This window comes from Lathamus discolor, chromosome 1 (assembly GCF_037157495.1).
Source record: "Lathamus discolor isolate bLatDis1 chromosome 1, bLatDis1.hap1, whole genome shotgun sequence".
Lineage (NCBI taxonomy): Eukaryota > Metazoa > Chordata > Aves > Psittaciformes > Psittacidae > Lathamus > Lathamus discolor.
The window spans coordinates 32,387,732-32,411,617 of NC_088884.1; the positions used below are offsets into that span (position 1 = coordinate 32,387,732).

A 23,886-nucleotide genomic window follows, 5' to 3' on the forward strand; every position below is an offset into this window, starting at 1 on the left:
GTGATTTATATATAATATATTTTGTTGTGTGCTATTGATTTCAGACATCTACTAAGAGCAATACTGAAGACCTAGGAAATAATTTTTTGTAATTAATTCCTGATTTGACAGGGAACTTTAAAAAGTGACAGCAGCTTACAGGTTTAAACGGTGCTTCTTCTGGAGAACTAAGTCAGTGTGCAGCAACTGAAATCTTGAGAATTAGCCCAGATCTTTTATCTGTGTCAGTGTCATAATTTTAGAATCTGTCACTCCTCTGGTTTCAGCCAGTGAAGTAATCTGGGATTCACACTTTGTTACTGCATGGCTAAGTTGCTGAGATATTTTCTTCCAGATATTGTTCAGACAGCTTTCTTTTTAACTCATTCAGTGTTTCCTGGTCTATTCAAATTCCAGTAGCTATGGACTAATGTCCAAGACTAATGCCATCTTCTAAGAATTGAGTGCTGTCGACCTTTGGTTGACTGTATAAAAACTGTTGGGAAGGGGAAAAGGAACATGAATTTTGTTGGTAGTAGCAGCTGCCCCAGAATTGGAATAATACAAGATGGTGGTAGACAAGTACTGTAACTTCTGGGTGGCTTCAAAAAGGGAGACCGGGAACACAAGACAAAAACTAATTTGCAGGGAAGTAGAGCAGTGTAGGTGCTGGTGTCAGGGAATGTTTTGTTTAGTGGCCAGCCTATCTAGTGGATGTGTAGCAACAAGTTTTCACTGTGGGTTTCTTGTACTAGTATTGATGTATTTTGAGTATAGTAACAACGATTAGCAGCTTGAATTCTAATTTGTCTCATGTCTGCTAATGTGTCATGAGGTGTTAAATTTAAGAGATTATACTTCCAAACAGTATCCTTACCATGTGCTTTTGTAAAAGATTACTGGCCCCACAGCAGAAACAGTAAAAATCATGGGATATTTAGCTTGTGCTGTGACCACTAGCAGCTGAAGGAGCAGGCAGCATTCATCTTGTGCCTTCAACTGGGAAATACTAGCATCTGACAGAAGACTGGATATAGGACTGTTGTGAGGAGAGGCCTTTACAGTAGATGAAGCCAACAATTTACAAATCTGTGTATTGTTTTGCATGTGCCTTTGTATGTTAATTTGGTGCAAGTCTCCTGTTTAACAGTCTGAAAAGCTGAAAAGCATCCATCGAAAGTTTTATATTAATTACTTTTGTCCACACTTGAACTCTCTGCTGGCAGCATACAAGACTATTCTTAGTGGGTTCTGTCCTTTGTCTGACTTGGTCATTCAAAGCCAGCCGCTGTTCCGAGGGGTTTGTGTTTGTTGTTTTTGTTTGTGGTGGTTGGTTGGTTTTTTTTTTCCCTTCCCGGAAATTTAGTCTACAATTTTTTTTTGTTAGTGTTGTGTGGAGTGTATTTGTGCTATTAGGAATTGCAGTACTTGACAGTTGGTTTTGTCTAAAGGGGGGATCCTGTGAACTTGGAAGTGTGCATTGCATTTTATTTTGGTATTTGACTAGTTTCTTCAGCAAGCAGGTAGTAAATGCTTCACAAGTTAGAAATGTTGCTATTAGGATCTCAGCATTTACAAACACCAGTTTCTGTGCTTGGGTGCGGAAAACATTTGTTCTAGAAATTTGTAGTTCTGGAATGCTTGCTATGTAGGCAGTGTGGGATAATAAATCATGAGACACTATGAGGAGTTTAAAGTAACATTTTTGCTGACCTGTTTAATTAAATTGTAAAATTCTTTGTAAGCACAGACCTGCTCTACTTGGAAAGTAGAAGGATACAGAATCTGTGCAAAATGACGTTTGTTACAATTTCACAGTAGTGAGTCATAGGATCATAGAACCATTTAGGTTGGAACAGACCCTTAAGATGGAGTCCAACTGAGTCTGTCTTTTTAGTACTTTTTAGTAAGATCTTGTTTAACTGGCCAAATAGCATCTTCAAAAATCAAGTACTGCTTTAGCTGTTTCTTGAAATTTATTTGAGCTTTGCTAGCTCAACTCAGTTCCTTCAGAGCACTATATGTGAAGTTGATCTGTTAAATGGTCTTTTGGTTATTTGAACATGAAGATGGTTTGATTTTTCTCTCTATTTCCGAAGGTGAAAGTTGGCTTTGAAAGAAAAGTTAATACAAAATGTAGTCCTGTTATTTAGCTGAGCTTCAGATCAACTGTGCCATGGATGGTGCAGCCGGGTTAGTCATAGGCCTGGGTTTATATGCTAGGTATAAAATCACTGAGTGCTGTTTTAACTCATGTTTGATCCAGGTTAATGACTGCTTGGGACAGCACTAGCTGTGGAACTATTGACAGGTGAGGGTAGATATTGATTACTAAACTTTGAGGCAGAAGACGTTCAGATTATAGTATAATCTATGGGGGAAAACATGGTTCCGCATCTTGCTGTGTTAAATTGTCTCCGTTAAGTTGCACATGCTTTGCTTCCACACTTGACCAGTCTGCCTAATAAAGCATAAGGATCTACCTGCTTTCTGGCAAGGAGATGTAATAAAGAGTGTGAGACTTAGCTGAAGCTACGTTACTAATGAACTGTGTGAATAAAAGTTTTAAATTGGATTTTAATAGGATGTGTTGCTTCTTTTTGTTTTCTTTGAGGAGTGCGAAAAGGACACAGAGTGTGCAAGGAATGAAAACACCCATCGGTTATTAAAACTTTTCTTTTGTCGAAGTGATCCCCTGACAGTTAGCTTAGATTGTCATTTAAAACTAAGCAAACAAGAAATAACCACCATTCTTTCAAATTCAGATCTGACACACTACTATTTTTCTAGTCTGAGGAGAACTGTAGTCTTTTTATTAATATTTATGCTAGACATAAATAGTAACTGAGCCAATAAGACTGTTCAAATGACTGGCAGTAGTGAAGCTGAAATCAAGTATCACACTTGAGTAGTAGGCAATAAATAGCATCCTTTACTAGATGATTGAGGAATATACAATCAAGTCTGTCTAAATTTGGGTGGGGTTTGGTTGTGACAGTACAGTTAGCTCTGACATTTTATATGCAGCTGTCACATGAAATATTTGATACTGCTGTTCCTGTTTAAAACTTTCTAAAACAGAATTAGCTCTCATTTTGCTGTGTGGACAACTTATTCATGCTGAGATAAAGGAGAAGTTTTACAAGTGCATCCATCAGAAAACCTGGCTGAGCTCTGCGTTTAAGAGCGCAAAAAGGGTGAATCTCCTTTCAGAATGGGACAGTAAGGTGTAATTTTCTTACTAAAGCAAAGATTGTTGGGCAAGCTGCAGGCTTTTTAGCATGCAGTTCAAGAAAAAAAACCAACCTGAGCATGCTGTTTCTATTTTCCATTAAATAAAGTAGGGGAGTTCACCTTCCAGGAACTCACCGTTGATGTTAGGTACTCCGTAATAAATTACTTAGGTTTTTTTCTTATTTATTATGTGTTTGTGGTTATATTACTGAAATGGCTTTTGTGAGAGTTCTAGGTATTTGTTACATGTGAATTCTAATGCCATAGAGAAGCGCATCTGACTCCAGAAAAACTGGAGAAAGATTATTACAAATAATTAAATTTTGATACTGTGACTAGCCCTGACACTGACCTGCTTGGTTAGTCAAATATGGCGAATTTTTAGCAGAAAGAGCACTTCACGAGGTTATATAAATTGAATGCTGTAATATTTCTTAAAGATTTCTGTTGAATGAAGGGGTATATACTTTCTTCAAATTGTTTGAGTAAAAATATTAACCCAAAGCAAATTACAGCAATTTCATTAAATAAAGCTAATCTTTGAACTTTTGCCACCTCTTTGTGCTTAAGTCCATAATTATGTATTTACAGATAAGGTCTTAGTTGGATTTACAGATGCTTCTGGTGTCACAATAACAAATGACTTTTGTACTTGTGTCTTTGTTTTCTATTTATAATAATATTGATATATTGATATACTGAGCTCTGATGGCAGCTCAGAGTCTGAGAACTGTTGCTACTTTATGAGGAAACTTGCAGGTTTATGAAAAAGTCTTTTACTTGGACATTAGCTAAAGATGGCATTAAGCAATCTTAGACTGATGTTGACAGGCCTACTTTATTTCTCAGCTAGTTAACTCTGCAGCATGCTAGCTGCTGTTGGTGCTGACACTCATTCTGCTGTGTGTTGGAGTAAGGAAAGTCTAGTCATCATTAGCAGTGTCATCACATCAGTATCAGTGTTGGGGAGGAGGTGGGACAACTATTGGCAGCTAGTTTTGAATTTGCTTGAACCTGTCATGAAGATGCATGTTTGGTTTGGAGACTATCCCAAGACATTGCTTTACAATAGACAAAGTATAGAAATAATCTGCTACACTGGTATGAAAATAGTATTTTAAATTGGAAGGAACCTTTAGAGGGCATCTAGCTCAACCCTTGGCTCAAAGACAGGCTAACATCAGAATAGATAAGGTTGCTCAGAGCCTTGTGCAGTTAAATCTTTAAGATCTCCAAGGCTGTGTTTCTGCTTCCTCTATGTGCAGTTGGTTCTAGTGCTTAACCTCTTCCATGCAGATAGGTACCTTCTTATATCTCTGTGAAACTTCCTGTGCTGCAGCTTCTTGATTGCCTTGCTTCTTTTTGTTGTGTACCTCTGAGAGTTTGCTTCAGTCTTCAGCTGTCTTAAGTGGGTTTTATGGGGAGGACAGCAACTGGACACACACCCCACCTCACCAGCACACAGCCCCACCCCACACACCAGTAGTCTTTCCAGAACTAAGTAGCCAAGTTCTGTGTAGCTTTTCTGTGTATGCCTTGTGCACCAGCCCTCTAATCAACTAAGAGATCTTCCACTGGTTTTTGTATAGTTTATCAATTCCTCATTTACTGGATGCTTGAAGAGGGGGAAACAGTACACAGTACTCGGATACAGCATCATGAATGCTGACTGCTGGGGAATAACAGCTTCTTTGACTTGTTGACTGCAGTTTTGCCACTGAAGCATTGTGGTTGGCCAGGGTTTATTCAGACTAAACAACCCAACCACCCACAGTGCTACTTGGTTACTCTCCTTTCCCTAAGGATAAGGGAAAAACAGAAGGAAGCAAAAACACCTGTGAATCAAGATAATGATGTTTTAATAGGAAAAGCAAAAGCTCACACGTGCAAGCAAAGAGAAGAATTAATTCCTTCCTTCTTGATGGGAGGCAGATGTTTGGCCATCTCCTGGAAAGCAGGGCCTCAGCATGTATGGAATGCATCAAAGGACATGGAACTGTTGTAACAAGTCCAGAGGAGGGCCACAAGGATGATCAGGGAACTGGAGCAGCTCCTGTATGAAGACAGGCTGAGAAAGTTGGGGCTGTTCAGCCTGGAGAAGAGAAGGACCCCATAGCAGCCTTCCAGTATCTGAAGGGGGCCTATAGGGATGCTGGGGAGGGACTCTTCATCAGGGACTGTAGTGACAGGACAAGGGTAACGGGTTCAAACTTAAGCAGGGGAAGTTTAGATTGGATATAAGGAGGAAATTCTTTCCTGTTAGGGTGGTGAGGCACTGGAATGGGTTGCGCAGGGAGGTTGTGAGTGCTCCATCCCTGGCGGTGTTCAAGGCCAGGTTGGATGAAGCCTTGTGTTGGATGGTTTAGTGTGAGGTGTCCCTGCCCATGGCAGGGGGGTTGGAACTAGATGATCTTGAGGTCCTTTCCAACCCTAACTATTCTATGATTCTAAGTTAGAAAAGACCTTTAAGATCATGAAGTCCAGTTGTTGGCCCAGGACTGCCAAATGCACCACATTTACATGTCTTTAGATACATCCAGGGATGGTGACTTAATTGCTTCCCTGAGAAGCATGTTCACGTGCTTGCATGAGCTTGAAGAGATTTTTTATAATATTCAATCTAAACCTTCCGTGGCACAACTTGAGGCCGTTTCCTCTTGTCCTATCACTTGTTACTTGGGATAAGAGACTGACACCTACCTCACTACAGCCTCCTTTCAGGTAGTTGTAGAGAGTGATAAGGTCTTCCCTCAGCCTCCTTTTTTCCAGACTAAACAACCTCAGTTCCCTCAGCCACTCCTCATAAGACTTGGGTGCTCTAGTGCTTTAGACTCTTCATAATCACCCTTCCAAAAGTTATACCAAACATCACAACCAGAAATGTCCCCTTTTCCTCCTTTCCATGAACTTTTACTGCTGAGTATGGCATGATATGGTATGGAATTTTGCTTTGGTCAACTTGGGTCAGTTGTCTCATCCTCTTGTCCACCCGCAGCCTTCTCACTAGGGGTGGGGAGGGGCTGGAAAAGAGATAACGCCTTGATACTGTACATGCACTTTTCAGCAGTAGCACCAACACTAGTATCTTGCCAACACTGTTTTAGCCACAGATCCAAAGTACTGAACCATACAGGGTTGCTGTGAAGAAAGTAAACTTTGTCCTAGTGCAGCAGCCCTGTATGTGGTTGACCTTCATTGCCACAAGGGCTCACTACTCACTCTTCAGGTTGTTGCTCCCCACAGTTTTCTGCAAGGTTGTTCCCTAACTTAGCCCTAAGTGTATATCGTTGCATGGGTTATTCTGTGCTACTTGCAGGACCTCACATATGTTTCTGTTCACTGTCATAAGATTCCCGTCAGCTCAGGCCTCTAGGTTGTTGAGGACCCTCTTGATAGCACCTTTATTCTCCAACACTGGAGACCAGTGTTGGAGACCACTTAATGGCCTCTCGGGCTGATGTCACCTTCAGACCTGATGTGGGTGCATGCCATCCTGGCTTTCAGAACATTGATGAAGATTGGGCAGAGCATTCAACACTGTCCTGCATGGCATCTTCGTCTCTAAATTGGAGAGACATCAATTTGATAGATGGACCACTGAGTTGTGGTCAATGGCTCAATGTCCTGCTGGAGACCAGTAACGAGTGGTGTCCCTCAAGAATCGGTGTTGGGACCGGTCTTGTTCAACATCTTTGTCGGTGATATGGACAGTAGGAGTGAGTGCGCCTGCAGCAAGTTTGCTGATGACACCAAGCTGTGTGGTTTGGTTGATACACTGGAGGGAAAGAATGCCATCCAGAGGGACCCTGACACACCTGTGAGGTGTGCTGATGCCAACCTTACGAAGTTTAACCATGACAAGTGCAAGATCCTACACCTTGGTTGGTGCAGTCCCAGGCACAGGTACAGGTTGAGCAGAGAAGAGATTCAGAGCAGTCCTGGGGAGAAGGACTTGGGGGTGTTGGTTGATGAGAAAATGAACATGAGCCGGCTTCAGTGTGTACTCGCAGCCCAGAAAGCCAACCATATCCTGGGCTGCATCAAAAGGAACATGACCAGCAGGTCAAAGGAGGTGATCCTGCCCTTCTACTCTGCTCTTGTGAGACCTCACCTGGAGCATTGTGTGCAGTTCTGGTGTCCTCAACATAAAAAAAACTTGGAACTGTTGGAACAAGTCCAGAGGAGGGGCACAAGGATGATCAGGGGACTGGAGCACCTCCCGTATGAAGACAGGCTGAGCAAGTTGGGGCTGTTCATCCTGGAGAAGAGAAGGCTGCGTGGAGACCTAATAGCAGCCTTCCAGTACCTGAAGGGGCCTATAGGGATGCTGGGGAGGGACTCTTTGTCAGGGACTGTAATGACAGGACAAGGGGTAACGGGTTAAAACTTAAACAGGGGAAGTTTAGATTGGATGTAAGGAGGCAGCTCTTTACTCTGAGGGTGTTGAGGCACTGGGATGGGTTGCCCAAGGAAGTTGTGAATGCTCCAGTTCAAGGCCAGTTTGGACAGAGCCTTGGGTGACGTGGTTTTGTGTGAGGTGTCCCTAGCCATGGCAGGGGGGTTGGAACTAGTTGATCTTAAGGTCCTTTCCAACCCTAACTATTCTATGTTAAGCTCTAATATCCCTGTGTAGTCTCCTGAAGATTGCCTCATCTGAGTTGCTTCCAGTTAAGTTTAAAACTATTGACCACAAGCCTTTAAGTCTGGCAGTTTTTCAGACACCCTGAAGTTGATATTTATCGAATTTGGTGCTAGGATGCTGTGGGAGGTGGAATTGAAAGCCTTATTAGAGTCAAAGTAAACCACATCCACTGGTGTCCTCTGTTCCCCAAACCAGCTGTTTCCTCAGAAAAAGTTACCAAGTTAGGTGCAATTTGCACTTCATACAGCCATCCTGGCATTCTCAGTTATGTGCCTGGAAATTGCTTCCAAGAGTATTTGCTGTATACTTAGTCTGAGGATTGAGGTGAGGCTGACTCTCTCATAATGCTTCAGATTCCCCTTCTTGCCCCTTTTCTGAAGATGAGTAAGTATGGCCTTTATCAGTGGCTTCATGTGGTCACAGTGACCTCTGAAGAAGAGAGTTTTGTTTGATTGTATTGCAAATGGTGATATGTTTACATTGGAAACACCATAGACTATGAGATTATATTCACTTCTGCAAAACCGTGTTGAGAAAGAGGAAATGTAGGAGGGAGTATACAGCACAAGTCACACACAAACTGGGAGTGTGCTGTTTAAAGGGATTAGATCACACCTCTTAAGAGTTGCAGGCTTTTTTCAGAGAAAGAAGCAGATGTAAGTGAAGGTAAAGTAAACTAAGGTGGTTGAGGCAGCAAAAACAGCAGTTTTGTCGTATGTGCTGATAGACGTGCTAATTGTTTTTGTAAGCTTCATATTTTAACATAGTTTGCCTTTTTTATCACTTTTCTAAAGCATTGAGGATGGTATTAGCACATTTGGCAAACCCCATGCAATCTGTTCCAACAAAGAGGAGCTGGTTTATTCTTGCAAAGACCAAGAAGATGGTTACAAGGACTAGAATCGTGGAGTTTGAAGCTGCTCATTTGCAATACTGAAGACCATCAATGCAATTTGAAGTGCTTATAAAGGAGGTTTTTTGGTGAGGTGTTGATTTAAAAGGTTCTTTGAGGAGCTGAGCTTTAGACTCCTTTGAACAGTTGATACCTGTTTGCATTAGAAACACCTGGCAGACTGTGTAAAGAATACATTCACTTCTGTAAAAAGGCAAGCAAAAACTTTTTAGAATGAAATGATTTGTTCTTAAATGTCTTAATTTTGACTTGACACGTTTTGATATTAAAAATTCATTTTTAGCAAATGTACTTTTAATTATTGAAGTTTTTTATATTGGGTATGTATAAGTATAGAGACGAAATGTATTTTCAAAGATCACTAAAAGTCTAGTCAATTTTCACACATTTATTTTTCAGGAGCTGGTGAATCAGGAAAAAGCACAATTGTCAAACAAATGAAGTAAGTATGGTGAAAGACTATCCTAGAGAAATATTTTGTTTATTTGAATAGAGAATTTATGTTTTTTTCTCCTTTCGTAGGATTATCCATGAAGCTGGTTATTCAGAAGAAGAATGTAAACAGTACAAAGCTGTTGTCTACAGTAACACCATTCAGTCCATTATTGCTATCATTAGAGCAATGGGGAGGCTGAAGATAGACTTTGGTGATCCAGGCAGGGCTGTAAGTATTGAAGTATGCACACAGATGCACAGCTGAAAAATCCATTCATTTTCAATTTTTGTCTGTTACTATTTCCCAAAAAACTCTCCAGATATCCAGAAATCTTCTTTATAGGCTAAAAAGTTTAACTGAAAACTAAGTGTCATTGATCTTAACATGGCAAGGTGACCTACACAGCAGTCAATGCTGGGCTGATTCACAACAGCTGTTTGTTTAGATACAGTTCTCCAAATTCTGCCTAAATTTGGAGAGCTGAGTCTTAGGGAGGTTTTGAAAAACATTAAGCTATGCACTTAGGTCTCTTTACTTGTGTGGACTTGTGGCCCATTATGTTCTGTAAGTCATTTCAGTTAGACATCTTCATGTTGCTTAAAAACAGCTTAAATAGGTAGGCATCTACCTGCTGTCTGCGTTTCTCTATTAGGTGGTAGGCACAGCAATGCCTAAAACATTTCTAGCCTTTGAGCTTAATCCTGTTTCATACTAATCTCTAGTGCGGAGGACTTTATTTTACATGGGCATAACTCTGCTGCTGGTATCGCATTTTTTTATATCAAATTAAGGATTAAGGCTTTCCCCCAAGGAATAGACCTTTTCTAAGCTTTTCTGCTCCTTTTCCATGTCATTTCATCTAATGTTCCATGCAGAAGCCTCTGATGGGTCTGTTTGCCATTCCAACTATTAAAGCCGTTCTGCGTAGTTGCTTCTTATAAGGCTTACAGTTTCTCCAGTCCTAACCCTGTAATTTTACTTGTGGTGACCCTGATTATGTCCATGTCTGGTTGGGAGGTTAGATGCTCTGAATCTCTGTAAAATGCTGAGCTTAAGTGGTTTTGTGTATCTTCTGGTTGCAGGAATACACTGTGCTGCAGTGCTGAAATTGATCATCAAAGCTGTTAGTCTGCATACTACTGAACCTTAGTTCAGGATGTGTATTTTCATTTTCTCTCCATAGAAATTAATATCGGAGTATGGAATGCTCACTTTCTGAAGTGGGAACTAGCCTAGCGCTAGTAATACTAGTATATATCTTCAGTGACCTTGTGAAATGCATTATGTATGGTTGTCAAAAGAAGACAAACATTCATAAGTTTACATAAAGTGGGTCATAAAATTGTATATGAAGTCTAAATTTAATCTAATTCTATGTGACACCTCTTCAATTGTAAACACAACTAGTAGAAGCTTTGTTTTCATTGGCCGTCCATCTCTACATTATTCTTGTGTTTGCTGGTGTCCTTCCTTAAGACTAAAGTTTTCCAGGGCACAAACAGTATCTTATTGCATGTTAGTTCAGTATTTGCGCAATGAAGTCCTCCCGGGAGTCTGGCAGTTAATGTTGGAAAGAGGCAGATGGTAGACTTGTGTTACTAAATACACAGAAAGAGAAAATGGAGGAGGAGTAAATTTAGGTTTTGGCAGATAAAATGACTAACAAGAAGGTTTTGAGGGCTATTTTATGCATGATATCAATCTGAAGTCATCTTGAGTTTCTCAGCTTCAGAGAGCTATGTAAATGATGAGGCAAACTTGTCAGGGCTAATCTTAAAATAGCTGTCCATCCGTTTGCACTTAGGCAGGTCTTGGTGGTCCAAATTCTTTTTTCAGAGCAACACTGCTGTGGAGCGTCAATTGTAGTGTCAGAAATGGAAAAAAGAATTCAGAGCATGAGTTATATACATCAGTCTTGCTTAAAAAAAAATAATAAAAAAATAGGCATACTCCTGCATTATTATAATGTAGCTTTTTAAATGTTATTTTGTTGCAATTTTATCCTTTTTATTTTGAGGAAAAAGAAATGAACCAGAAAAACAAACTTAGAATTGTAATTCCTGATGAAAACCATTACATTCAGACTTCTTTCCCATACATTTCTGAGAGGTTTATTCTAAATGGGCTGAGTTTGTTTGGAAAATCATACACTCTTAATTCTGTCATAAGACTAAAGGTAAAGCAGCGAGTTTAACATTTTCTTTTTTAACGCTCTTGAGTCACAAGAGCACAGATTACAACAGCAGCTTCAGTAATGGGTCCATCTCAAGATTGGTACATTTTCCTTTGTCCTACAGGATGTTTCAGTACTGAAGTAGAACCTGTTTTGAGAGACAATTAGTGAATGTACTTTAAAGGAATAAAGACCATTTTCTGAATGTGAAATTTGCTGTAATGAGCTAGAGATTGTCCTTTCCAACCCTAACTATTCTATGATTCTATGATTCTATGGTTAAATAAGTTTCTTTATGTAATCTTATTTATGAAATCTGGTATAAAAATGATGATATGTAGTGAGAAAGCTACCCCATTCCAGTATAATTAAAGTATCTAGCATTCATTAATAATGAAAATAGGACTTGATCACTGCATACTAACTTGCGTCTTGTAGTACTGTTCATACTTAGAAAGGGGTAACAGAGACCACTTTGTATGTTAATGTTTGGGCTGAAACTGGTTTTCTTGTTCCACCACCACCATTCACCTCCCTCACCTCGTCCCATTTTAGAGCTGTTTGAAACAGAGTAAATTTGGAGTGTTTGAAAAGTCAGACCATGTTAGGTATAAAATGGCATGGTCATTCATGACAAAATTGACTGTTAGTTTCTAAGCTGTTTCCATAACGCATCTTAATATATTGGCTCTTCTTCAAGATCTGCTGCCTTCTGTGAGTCTGAGGTCCTTGGTATTTGCATCCACAAACAATGCTCAAAAGCAGAATTGTCATTCAGGTTTCTTTTGTTCAGGCATATTGCTCACATGACAGTCTGTGAGATCTGACTATTCAGGCCTTTGATATTTGCTGTTCTGGACTTTTTTTTATATAATTATTAGTGCAACCCATTGAATTTTCGGTTGTCCACAATTTGTCCTGTGCATGTACAGTAATAAGTATTCTGTTAATTTGTTTGACAAATGCTTAGTTTTAGATTTGTAACTACTCTAGCTTTCAAAAGACTTTCAACTATATCATAGAGTGATATACATCAGATATCTGATATATGTGTATGTATATCATAAGTATAACTACATATGTATACATATATATAAAAATCTCTTCAAGTTTGCCTTGAATTGACTGACTGTATGTAAGCTTTTCATTTTCAGGCTGTGAATATCAGTGTTACTGAATCCATCTGTAAACAATTTCCATGTCCTGATCTTTGATTATTTAAGTTTACAGCAGAACTGTATCTTTAGAACAATTACTACTTCCTGTGGTTAGCCTGAAATATTTGGTTTGGTTTGGTTTGGTTTTCCCCACCAGCTTATTGTTTGAACAGCAAAAGTGACAGAACTGGATTTTTCTAAAATTTGCCTCTGTATTTTAACTTACTGTTTATGAGAATAACCTTACATGTTGCTTTTTAAAATCCTCCTCTTTACTGAAATACTTTCAGTTCCTGGCTGATGTGCCCAAGTTTCTCTTTTCTCCTTCCCGCTTTCCAGGGTCATCTGTTCTCATAATCATTGGACAAACAGTACATGCTGTGGCAGTAGTTACAAGCCACAAATACGCTGGTTTTTCTGGCTGACATACCTTGGCGTTAGATCATGTAGAACTAATAACCAAGGTCAGGTAGCTACCCACAGTAGAATACCAATGTGTATGGGTCTCTTTCCTCTACCATGTGCTATCTTCTTTTTTTCCAGTGCCTTGCAGGGTTAACGTTTTGAAGTTTCTTTCCTCACTCAGAATTGGATGAAGGTAGCTAACCGGTCAAATTCTGTTAAAGGAGACTGATGAATTGACATCCCATACTCCATTAGCCTCACTCTCAAAGGCAGTCCTTATATGTAGTCTTCAAATTCAGCATTTGCTCTTTCAAAAATCTTAATGTTTCCTTGATATTGCATTACTGAGAAAACTGGGTCTTTGTAGAACAATTAAGGTAATGGGTATTTGTAACTGATTTATCTAGAAAGGTTTTAAAAAGTAATTTTCTATTTCCTGATGCAGGATTTGGTAAAAAATGATTATTTGTTACTTTTAGACAAAGTTGGTTTTTGAGGTTTAAGTGATTAATGTGTTTTCTTCAGTCAGTCAATATGCATCTGCATTCCTGAAGGTTCTAGTATGCATTGTAACCATTCTGTGCAGTTTGTGATATTTGGTAAGCAAATAAGGTTGCTTTAGACTTGAGCACAAAATGTTACTACTTCTGTTTATAAAAGCTTAATTCCAGTTACAAACAGATCAGAAGCTTTATCAGCTAATGAGAACTTAAATTTGTTAGTCTTTCTGTTGAAAAATGTGGGAATTAATATCCTATGCAGAACACTAAACTCAGCTGTTTTCCTTCAAATTTTTTTGTTTGGTTACATTCACATTTACCAGGTTAAGAGAATCATTAATGTGCTGAATATATTTCTTAGGTGATAATACTTCTGTTGTATTTCTCAATGTTTGTGTCTCCACTTTCTGTTTACATCCTAAAGGATGATGCTCGTCAACTCTTTGTGTTAGCTGGAGCAGCAGAAGAAGGGTTTATGACTTCAGAGCTTGCCGGAGTCATCAAGAGACTGTGGAAAGACAGTGGAGTTCAGGCTTGCTTCAACAGATCTAGAGAATACCAGCTTAATGACTCTGCTGCTTAGTAAGTACTATGTGACAGACAAGATTCTCCTCATCTTGTAAGTAGTAGCTAAAGGAAGTGTCATCTTTTGAGGAATTCTGCTCCCATATAAATAGAAAGCTTAGAAGTATCTGCAGAAGGATACTGTCTACTTAGGTCAAAATGCTCCAAGTAAGCTTCAGGCTTGGAAAGGAAGAGATGTGGTATAATTATCAATGAGTCATGACCTGATCAGTTGTTTCATCTTCTTGAGGAAGACAGAAATAACTTCCAGAGCATTTTTATTGCAAAAACACGACTCAAATACTTGTTTGGTATCGGAACATGTCCAGGAAACTTGATTGCACGATGTGATTCTATATTACTGAGGATACTACTGTCATGTTCATAGTAGTTTCTTCTGTGGTTCAACATTGCTGCATTTTCTTTGTTAATTAAAAGTCTGTTAGAAACATGTTGAGCAGAAGCAACAATCATGATGTTTTCTATGCTAGGGTACTTCACTGAAAAAGTAAAATATTAAGGAATCGGGGGTGTGAGAAATAAGATGTGATGGCAGCAAGTAATGGTAAGTCAGTGAAGGAAAAGAGTCCATAGAAAGAGTGATAACAGGGTAAATAACAATGTAGCAGTGATACTGGTCTCACAGGGCAATTTTTTAAAGCCTTATTGTTCTGAATTAATTTGTAGTGTTTGAAATTGATTTTCACTTTCCTTAAAATAAGGTTCTTTAGAATAATGTAAACAATGAACATGCAGATGTGGTAACTGAGAAGACTGTAACATAATAATAGACACGCTGAATGAATAGGAATGTTATCAAATTGTATTGAAATAATACTGATACTTCCAGCATGATTGTTACTTGTTTGCTGAAGTGCTTCTGAGGGTACAGAGGGTAGATGGCAACAAGCTGAGCTCTCATGATGACAGATCTCGTAATTTAAGAGATACCACTTGCACAAACTTTCTTCAATATGGATCACTTTCGTCTTAGTAACCTCCTTGGTTCTGTTTTGTTGTTTTAGATAACTCTTGCTCCAATTTCATAAGACTGTTCTTCCAGCCATACAATTGTATTCTTAAAATTGCAAACTTTTGGTTATGCTCTGAGAACATCATAATGCCTTCCCTATTTACTATGGAAAAAGCACAATAAGATCTGTATGGCTTTTAGAAATGTTGGGCTGCTTTGCAGGAATTTTGGTAGTGGAAGTGTGCTATTGTAAAAAAAGTGTGCAATTATAAATTCTTCATAGAAAGTTAAAGCATTAAGCATTTTCTTAAACACATTAATTCTGGCTAAAATGCAGAGTTACTATTGTCATACCTGTTATCAAATCCAGGGTAATTTTGAGCTTTGGTTGCTCAAAATAACTTGTAGTTCAGTATGTTGCAAATATGAAGGTGTTCTTCCAGTGAGTGCAGGTAACATTAGTGCACGTGGAGCCATGTTTGCATTTTAGGATTTCAAAAGAAGAATTCTTTGTAGTGGAGTCAGTTGGATATGTTTTCTTTCTTCTGGAATGAAATATCTTTTGTGTCTCTAAAGCTTATTTCAAAAAACCTTGGAAAATTCAGGGCAAGTATGTGTCTTGTTTTTTGCCTTATCTCAGAGAAAGCTATTTCATAAAGTAAGTCAAGGACAATATGACAAATGGACCTAGAACTTCTTTGTAATTATGTTGCTATTTTATGAATGACTGAAAGCAGTATTTATTTTTACCTTCAGTTACTTGAATGACTTGGACAGGATAGCACAAACCAGCTACATTCCAACCCAACAGGATGTTCTCAGGACTAGAGTGAAAACTACAGGAATAGTGGAAACTCACTTTACATTCAAAGATCTTCATTTTAAGTATGTAAATCATGCTGCATGTTCATCTGTCTGTTATGGCTTTCTGTAAAGTACAATGATGTTGTTAGACAAATTTGTTAAATTACAACTTTGACACCCCCCATCCTTTTTTTTTGTTTGTTTCCCTATGAAAAAAATTCTACATGCTTGGCTGAATTTTCTGAAGGGACATGGGGAGTTATTGGAACTCTTGTAATAACTCAGAAATAAATATGCAGATATTAAATAATGAATGCTTTGGATGTATTGGAAGCTTTTTGTAAAGATACATGTAAATTAAAATCTCGAAGTGCTCAATTTTCTGCCATGTTAAATAGCTGTTCATTTATAAGATTTGTCCCTTTTAAATTCAGTTGGAGAGTTGGAGGCTTATGAACATTTGCTGGTGTTGTATGAAAGAGTAAACATGTTTTCCTGGAGAACTTTATTAAAATGTGTTGTACTTTAGTACCTTATTTAGTAAATTAATATGACTTATGTCTCCTGTTGTGTGGGATTGACAAAATAATGTTAAAAATCTGAACATTCTATGCCCAAAGACATTCATGATAAAAGCATAGGATAGTTTAAATGCAATAATACCCTACCTCTTCCTGATCAGGAAGAATGGGAAGATAACTCAGTAAAACTCATGTTGCATCTGCATTTAAATTATGCAGAGACTGTTGTCATGTCTATTCAATGTATGGTATCTTAATAGAAAGTATTTTTTTCATGTAAATGCATAGCAAGTACTGTAATGTGGATGCTTAAATGTGAATGAACCTCTTGCAAACCTAAGAGTAGTCCTTAGCCAAGCCTCAAGGGAGGTCTTCAGTATTCTGAGAAGCTATCAGTTTTCTCACTAACTTACTAATGTTTCTTGTTCAGACCCTATTGTAGATGGGTTTAAATTCTTTTCCACTCAGTGATTGTATGCAGGTGGCTATTTCCAGTCCGTACTGATTTTTTTGGGCTGTTGAAAAGATCATATCATTACAGTCCTATGAAGTCTATTACAAGGACCATATGATTACACTTCTATAAAATGTGCAAATTAAAGGCAGGTCTTTGGAAGTATTTAGCTGTCATGTAAAACACCTGAACAGCAGGTGTTTAAATTTTAGGTGCTTTAGGAGATAGTGATAACTTTGAGTTATTGGAAGGGCTTGAAGTATACTCTTGCATAACATTGAAAAGAACTTTTAAGATGAACTAAAGGCATAAAAGGCTTGATTATACCAAGATGAGGGTACGTAAGCGACTAGCTGTGCAATATTGCGTACTTGAGTTGTTTTTCATTATCTTTTCTTTCCTGTTTTGCTGTGTGCTTTTAGATTCTTTGATGTTGAGCCTCATTTCTACCTTCTCTATGAAGCACTTAGCCTAGCTTTGATTATTGATTCAATCTCAAATGCAAATTGCAAGTCATCTTCGTTATGTTTTATATAGGCTATTTCAGAAGTTGAGTCTGATTATTTACTGCTTTTGCCTTCAAAGAACACCTTATTTTGTAGAAATGTTCTTCTGATAACCTAATGAATCCAGGTCTTAATACAAAATTAAAAAATATTAGCATTAGGATTGCTGGTAACAACTAAAATTTAAGGTATTAATTATTAAGGTATACAAGTACAAAATACCTTCCTATGGGTACAGCCATCACTAACTATTTGAGAACTGATTAAGAGTAGGTGGTTGTGACTTACATGTATATAAGCTGATATCCAGAGAGAGATTTCCCCTCAAAGATGTCTCTGAAAGTAAGGAACACTTCCGAGGAATCCATTTTTCCTTTCTAAATTCTAACAGGAGTCATCTTCAAAGTGTTTTTAAGTTGGCGTTATTCCATTAGATAACATTAATTGCACAATGAGTATTGTCACTTGCACAATAGCATACACAAGCAGAAGACCTTGTTCGAGGTTATGATGTTTCTGATAATTTTTTATAGGAAAGCAAAGGTTCTTTTTATTTTTACTGTGTTGTTTTTTGTTTTTTTTTTAAATAAAAGTGTAGCACCTCAGAACACTTGAAGATTTCTAAAAATAACAACTGTAATTGAACCTCTTCAAGTGCAATTTACCTAGTCATGTTGTACACTAACTTAACATTGGGAGTTTTTTTTTTGTCTGCCTGCCCCCACACAGTTCAAGGTAAACAGGAAAGGGGGATAACAAAAATACAGGTCAGATTTAACAAGTGTGTGATCTGTGATGCTTTCCAGATATATATTATATTTTTATGAACACCCCGATTCAAAAAAATATATGTCAAAGTCTTTCGCAAGGATGAGGATTGGAACAAACAACTTGTATAACCTTAAAAAAAGCAATTACAAGAAATATCTGTTGTGCTTTTGGCCTGTATCCCATTTTGTATGGGTACTGGGACGATGTTCGTTGCTTAAATAGCCTGAAAGAAGCAGAACTCAGCAGTTGTGGCAACACTTGCTTTTAAAAATACATGGTGCTGATGAAAGGACCTTGCATAAGGCTTTCAGTTTGCTCAATTACAGATAAACCATTCAGAAAGGTTTTCTTTCCTGCTAAGCTAAGAATTTAAAAGAAACAAGTTTCACTTACAGAGCTCAGTTTCTCCACCCCCTTAACTGCATTTCAAAAAAAATGCATTAATTAGAGGGAAAAGAATTACTCTTATTATGTGATGCTTGTTTTGTCTTTTAAGTGAACTTTGAAAATATTAGCATCTCTTAAAAAAACCCGATTTAAAAGGGATGATTGAAAAAGTGAAAATTAGATTTCATATATTTACATTCAGAATACTAGAATAACAGTGTTACTTGTATCCAGCTTCCTTAGTATTGCACTATTTCCAACTGTTAGACGCCATGCTGCTTGTAAAGAATCTTACAGTGTTGATCAGTACCTTTCAACTCAATATTTTAAATTCATTTGGGCTAAAGGCTGAATAACACTTTCATTAGTTTACATTTAGTAAAGCTAACTGCATTTTTACTTTTTATAGATTACAATTAATTATTAAATATAGTATTGTAAATAAGTAGTTTTGTTTAGCTTTCATCTTGCCCTTTCTCATATTTTATAAAATGTTGTACAGGAATGCTTTTTAAGGCTTTATATAGATATTTTTTTTCCATACTTGAGACATTAAATGGTAATAAATGTGGCAAATGTTTTTATGCCTTTTTAGAAATGTTGTGATCACGTGTACAGCTGATAATTTCAGATTTTATTGGTTAACATTCAGAAAGTTAGAAATTCTAAAGTTCATTCTCTGCTTTTCACTTCTGTTTTGCAGAATGTTTGATGTTGGAGGCCAGAGATCAGAGCGGAAGAAGTGGATTCATTGTTTTGAGGGTGTTACGGCAATTATTTTTTGTGTGGCATTAAGTGATTATGACTTGGTCTTGGCTGAAGACGAGGAAATGGCAAGTACTGTAATGTTGAAGAATGTTCTTGGATAAACCTTAGTTCTTTCAAACTAAATAAGTTTTGAAAGGAAAGCTAGAAATAAATCTTCTAGAGTTTTACTGCTTTGTAAGATGTATGGGGTTTCTGTAAAAGGTCTCAGAGAAATTGTGATAAAATTCATGCTTTCAGGTTTCAAAGTCTTTCTTCATATTCTCAGAAGGAATACTGAGACAATTCTTTCCAGCCACACTCTTTCATGTTTTAAAGGATGCGTAAATTCAGGAGGATAGGTTATCAGTAGTAGTATATATTTTAGTCTCTTTATGGATGCTGGAAGTATCTAGTAAGAAATTGCTCAGCTTCTGTGTTTGTACTTTACTTTGTGTTTTGTTTTCCTTTCCTCAGTCTTCAAAACCTGAAGGTTTTGTTTCTTTCTAAATGTGTTTCTCTGATTTATTTCATTAGTTGCAGAAATTTTTCTTTACCTTCTCCTTTTCAAATCCCTCTGTTCCTTTACTCTTTCAAGGTGTGACTCCTCTATATCAGTATGCACAGAGTGGTCTAAAGTGATGCTTAATCTGTACTGTGTGAATCATTAACAGATTTCTGTGTTCTTCCTCAAGTTCTGCAACTTCTTACAGAATATATTTTGGGGAGGAAAGAGGAAGGAAAAAAACCCTTCAGGTCAAATGTAGTCAAAGAAGGTCATAGCTAGGACCTTGCTACTTAATAACTGGATCTTGGCCAAAGTACTTACATGTTGGTCAGTTTTTCTACAGTTAAAAATTATGCTGAGATAAAAAACCTGTTCACTTGATTCTCTCTCTAGTCCTGTAGAATATTTTTTTTTCTTCTTATGCTGGAATCTCTGCTAGGTGCAGAATTTAATTTTCAGTATCCAGAACATCGGTGTAGGACAAATTCAGGTAACTCAGGAACTCTTGTAGAATGTCTGCACTGGAAAATGTCAAAACACACCAAAAATTCCTAAGATATTAAACAGCTTAAACCTGGAAATGAGAAGAAAGAAAAGAGATTGACTAAACCCTGCTCGTGGAAGTGTTATTTGTAGTGATCTTGGCTTCTCGGTGTTTCCCTGTGGTAAAATGTGATTCTGTAGGCTAGAAACGTAGTTCTGTAACTTACTTGGCTCATTTGTATCTATTCAATAATGTGTATCCTGATCTTACTACTGAAGTCTGAAATACAGTGAGGTGTTTTTTCTAATTACAGAATCGGATGCATGAAAGCATGAAATTGTTTGACAGTATCTGCAACAATAAGTGGTTCACAGACACTTCTATTATTCTCTTCCTGAACAAGAAAGATCTTTTTGAAGAAAAAATCAAAAGGAGTCCTCTCACTATTTGCTACCCTGAATATGCAGGTATCAGAGGGCGGGTGCAGGTGTCAAGTAATTTTGGCTAAAATGCCTCAGTTTTGATGCACAAATCAGGGGGAGCTTGATAACTCTAAACTTTAGGTATCTAAAATACTTTTAATAAAGTAAAGGTTAAGAAGGGGGAGGTTGTTTTTATCATCACAAATAAAATAGTGCGCTAAGTCAGAGGCATATTTTCAACTGAGTAAAATAATGCTGGTCCACTGAAAGCATTTACATGAAACTGCTGCAACTCTTCAGCCTAATTTATTTAGTCCATTCTTTTTTTTCTGATTACCTCCTATTTATGTACTTGGATGTAATTTTTTTTTTGCTAGCAGGAATCCCTTGGGATACGTGAGAGTGTATTTGAACAGGGAGTGTACATGTATGTTAGAAGTAGGTAGCTTGTTCAGGAAATACATAGCAAAAGAGGATTATTTCGTTCAACAAGTCTTAGTTTTTTTATGTATCATTTCATTGTAACTTCAGACTGTTCCATTGTACTGAAAATAGCAGATTGGGTTCTTTTCAAATTCAGTTAAAGACACTTGGCATACACATTCCCCCTAATTTTTACCTCCAAAGCTTTTAAAAACATAAAAATAGAAAGCAAATAAAATGAATGAAGGAAACAAAATATCCTAATCTAGGGAGCAGTGATGGGTTATTAATGATTTGTTCTGTCTTCTGCTGAAGTAAATGGAAAGACTGTTCCTGCAGCTGGAATTGTCTCCTTAGTTTTTATCCTTAAAAATGTTTCTGAAAGGTTTCCTTCATAATTTACTTGTAATAACTTAAAGCAATGGCTGAGGAACTATTCCCTTTCAGGTTTAGGTTAACTATTTCCAGAGAACCATTTCCTTGAAAGATACACTATGTATCTTGTTCTTTCTCAGTTTGCTTACTGAGCAATTTTTATCCTTCTAGGGTCAAACACTTATGAAGAAGCAGCTGCTTACATTCAGTGTCAGTTTGAAGATCTTAACAAGAGAAAAGACACGAAGGAAATCTACACTCACTTCACATGTGCCACAGACACAAAAAATGTGCAGTTTGTTTTCGATGCTGTAACCGATGTCATTATTAAAAATAACCTTAAAGACTGTGGCCTCTTCTGAGAGCAGACAGAAGGTTGCTAAATGGTAAATTACATTTCTGGAAACAGGACTTAAGCATTTGGAATATGCCCATGCTGTGTAATACCTGCATAGATATACTTAATTCTCTTTCATTTTATTTCTAGGTTTGGAGAACGACTTCGCACAATTCTAATCTGATTCTTTTCAAGGTGAAAGAAATGAAAAATGCATTGTGCTGAATGATAGATCAGTACTGTACTTGCCTGTTTTAACAGCTTTATTTATGTTTGTCTTGTAAATTTAAGTAATTAGTTAACACTGAGATGTCAGTTGATTGTATGTATACTTATAATTGTAGTAATGTATTTGTATAAACATTGAATGGAATATTTTAGTAACTTGGTGTCCTCTAAACTTTCCATGTTTTATGAAGATACTCTTAGGGGAGACAGACCTTTTTGCCTTTGAATTATTTAAACATCTTGTAAAATTAAATTTTCTTTTCATCTTAAAGGTGCATGCTGCCTTATTCTTTACTTTTGTTGGTAATACTGTATATGGCGTTAGCTTTTTTGATATTTAAACAGCCTCATACACTTGCTCAGACTTAAACATAACCAATAAAACTTATGCTTGCCTTAAGTTTCAGGGGGAAAAAATGTTTTTATAAATTTAAGATAAATGCAAGGATTATTTTCTAAATTTAAATGAAATTGATAGTTTATGAAATCTGGACATTTTCAGTCTTTGCAGTGCAAATGTGGCAACACTGAAATTGAATTTTAAAGTTCCACTGTTATTGAAGCTGTTGGAAATGCAAAAAGGAAGTTGTTAAAACAAATCATATCAATAAAGTTTGAAACTGTGGTCTTTACTCAGTGAAGTGAATGGCAAAATTACTTTTTTAAACAGTTAACAAAGGCTGGACTTCAGAGTAATGTTTTTTTTCTGCTTAGCTTAAAATTCAAATCATGTTCTCCTTTAAACGTTTTGCTATTTTCTGATAATAAACTAGTTTGATAATTTAATAACCATAGAAATATCAGGTTCTCCTGCAAGACATGGCACAGTGGCATCACAGATTAAAGCTATATCCTGTTGCATATGGAAAGAATCATTAGTATTTTGAATAGGATGTTTTATTGACTTGCATATGCTGATTAATTTCCTTAATTATAATTAAAGTCTCACAGTTTCTTTAATAAGCTAAAATGTATGATTTTCTTCTGATTTTGCTTTCATTATGTGTTCTGCTATCTTAGGTACATATCATCCATTGCCTTATGGGTAGTGCCAAAACTGATTTTTTTTATACAAGTTTTAAAATGAATAAGCTCCTGTTTGTAAATAAGTTCATGGATGGTTGTCTTAAATGTATGTCATCTAGAAAGTACAAATGTACCAAACTTGGAAATATGGTTTTCTATAATTGTTAAAATATTTCAGGCAGCTACAGTACACCATAGGCTCTTTGAGAAGTAAATAAGTCTTTCAACCTCTTGCTATTTTTCTATATTATCTTAACATTTATGTTCTTAATGTTCAGCCAAACTATTTAAGTCATTGTTATTTATTGTGTTTCATTTAGGCCTCAGCTTGAGTAACACTTACCTGCACTTCTTATTCTTTAATGCTTTGTTAGGTACAGAATTGCTAAATATGTTTCAAATGAAAGATTAGAAAGGAGATAACTTATTACTGGAGTTTGTTAAATATATTCATACATTATGAGCTCTTTCACCAGTTATGGTAAACAATCTGTATATCCTGGGCTGGTTTTAGTTGTGCTTTACGGTTCTGGATACATAACTGATTTTAAATCTCATTGAACTACTTTGTGGAAATTGTATTTACACCTACGTTCAAGTTGGTTTTTGTACTAAATGTAAAACTTAGAATTGGGATTAATCAAATAAATCTAAATTTTGTGCCTTGCTTGAAAGAAATGTTTTTCATTAAATATGCTGATAGAAATATTTTTTCATCCATCATGTGGGGTAACTAGGTAGGAAAAAAGAGAAGTCCAGAGTAAATGCAAAAACTGTGCAAGAAACAGTGAAAATGAGCAGAAATTGATGATTGTTGATTAATTCCTAAATATTTTCCCTTGAGCATTGTTCCTAATACCTTCAACTGGAGAATGTTTTAAATTTCATACATGGTGTTTTCTGAAGTATTTACATCTTAA

At 36.9% G+C, this 23,886-nt stretch overlaps 1 protein-coding gene across 4 annotated transcripts in view; it reads left to right on the forward strand.

Moving 5' to 3' along the window:
• The window catches only part of GNAI1 (G protein subunit alpha i1), a 37,314-nt gene extending 13,670 nt beyond the window's left edge, over positions 1-23,644 (forward strand). For 3 of the 4 annotated variants that reach the window (XM_065667019.1, XM_065667037.1, XM_065667047.1), the window contains exons 3-9: positions 9,168-9,210; positions 9,291-9,432; positions 13,864-14,021; positions 15,733-15,861; positions 19,123-19,252; positions 20,469-20,622; positions 21,547-23,644. In XM_065667019.1, the coding sequence (XP_065523091.1) occupies positions 9,168-9,210; positions 9,291-9,432; positions 13,864-14,021; positions 15,733-15,861; positions 19,123-19,252; positions 20,469-20,622; positions 21,547-21,737 (947 nt within the window). In that variant the 3' untranslated portion in view covers positions 21,738-23,644. The remainder of the gene's footprint in view (positions 1-9,167; positions 9,211-9,290; positions 9,433-13,863; positions 14,022-15,732; positions 15,862-19,122; positions 19,253-20,468; positions 20,623-21,546) is intronic. The other variant, XM_065667028.1, reaches the window with a different exon arrangement.
• The last annotated feature ends 242 nt before the right edge of the window (positions 23,645-23,886 follow it).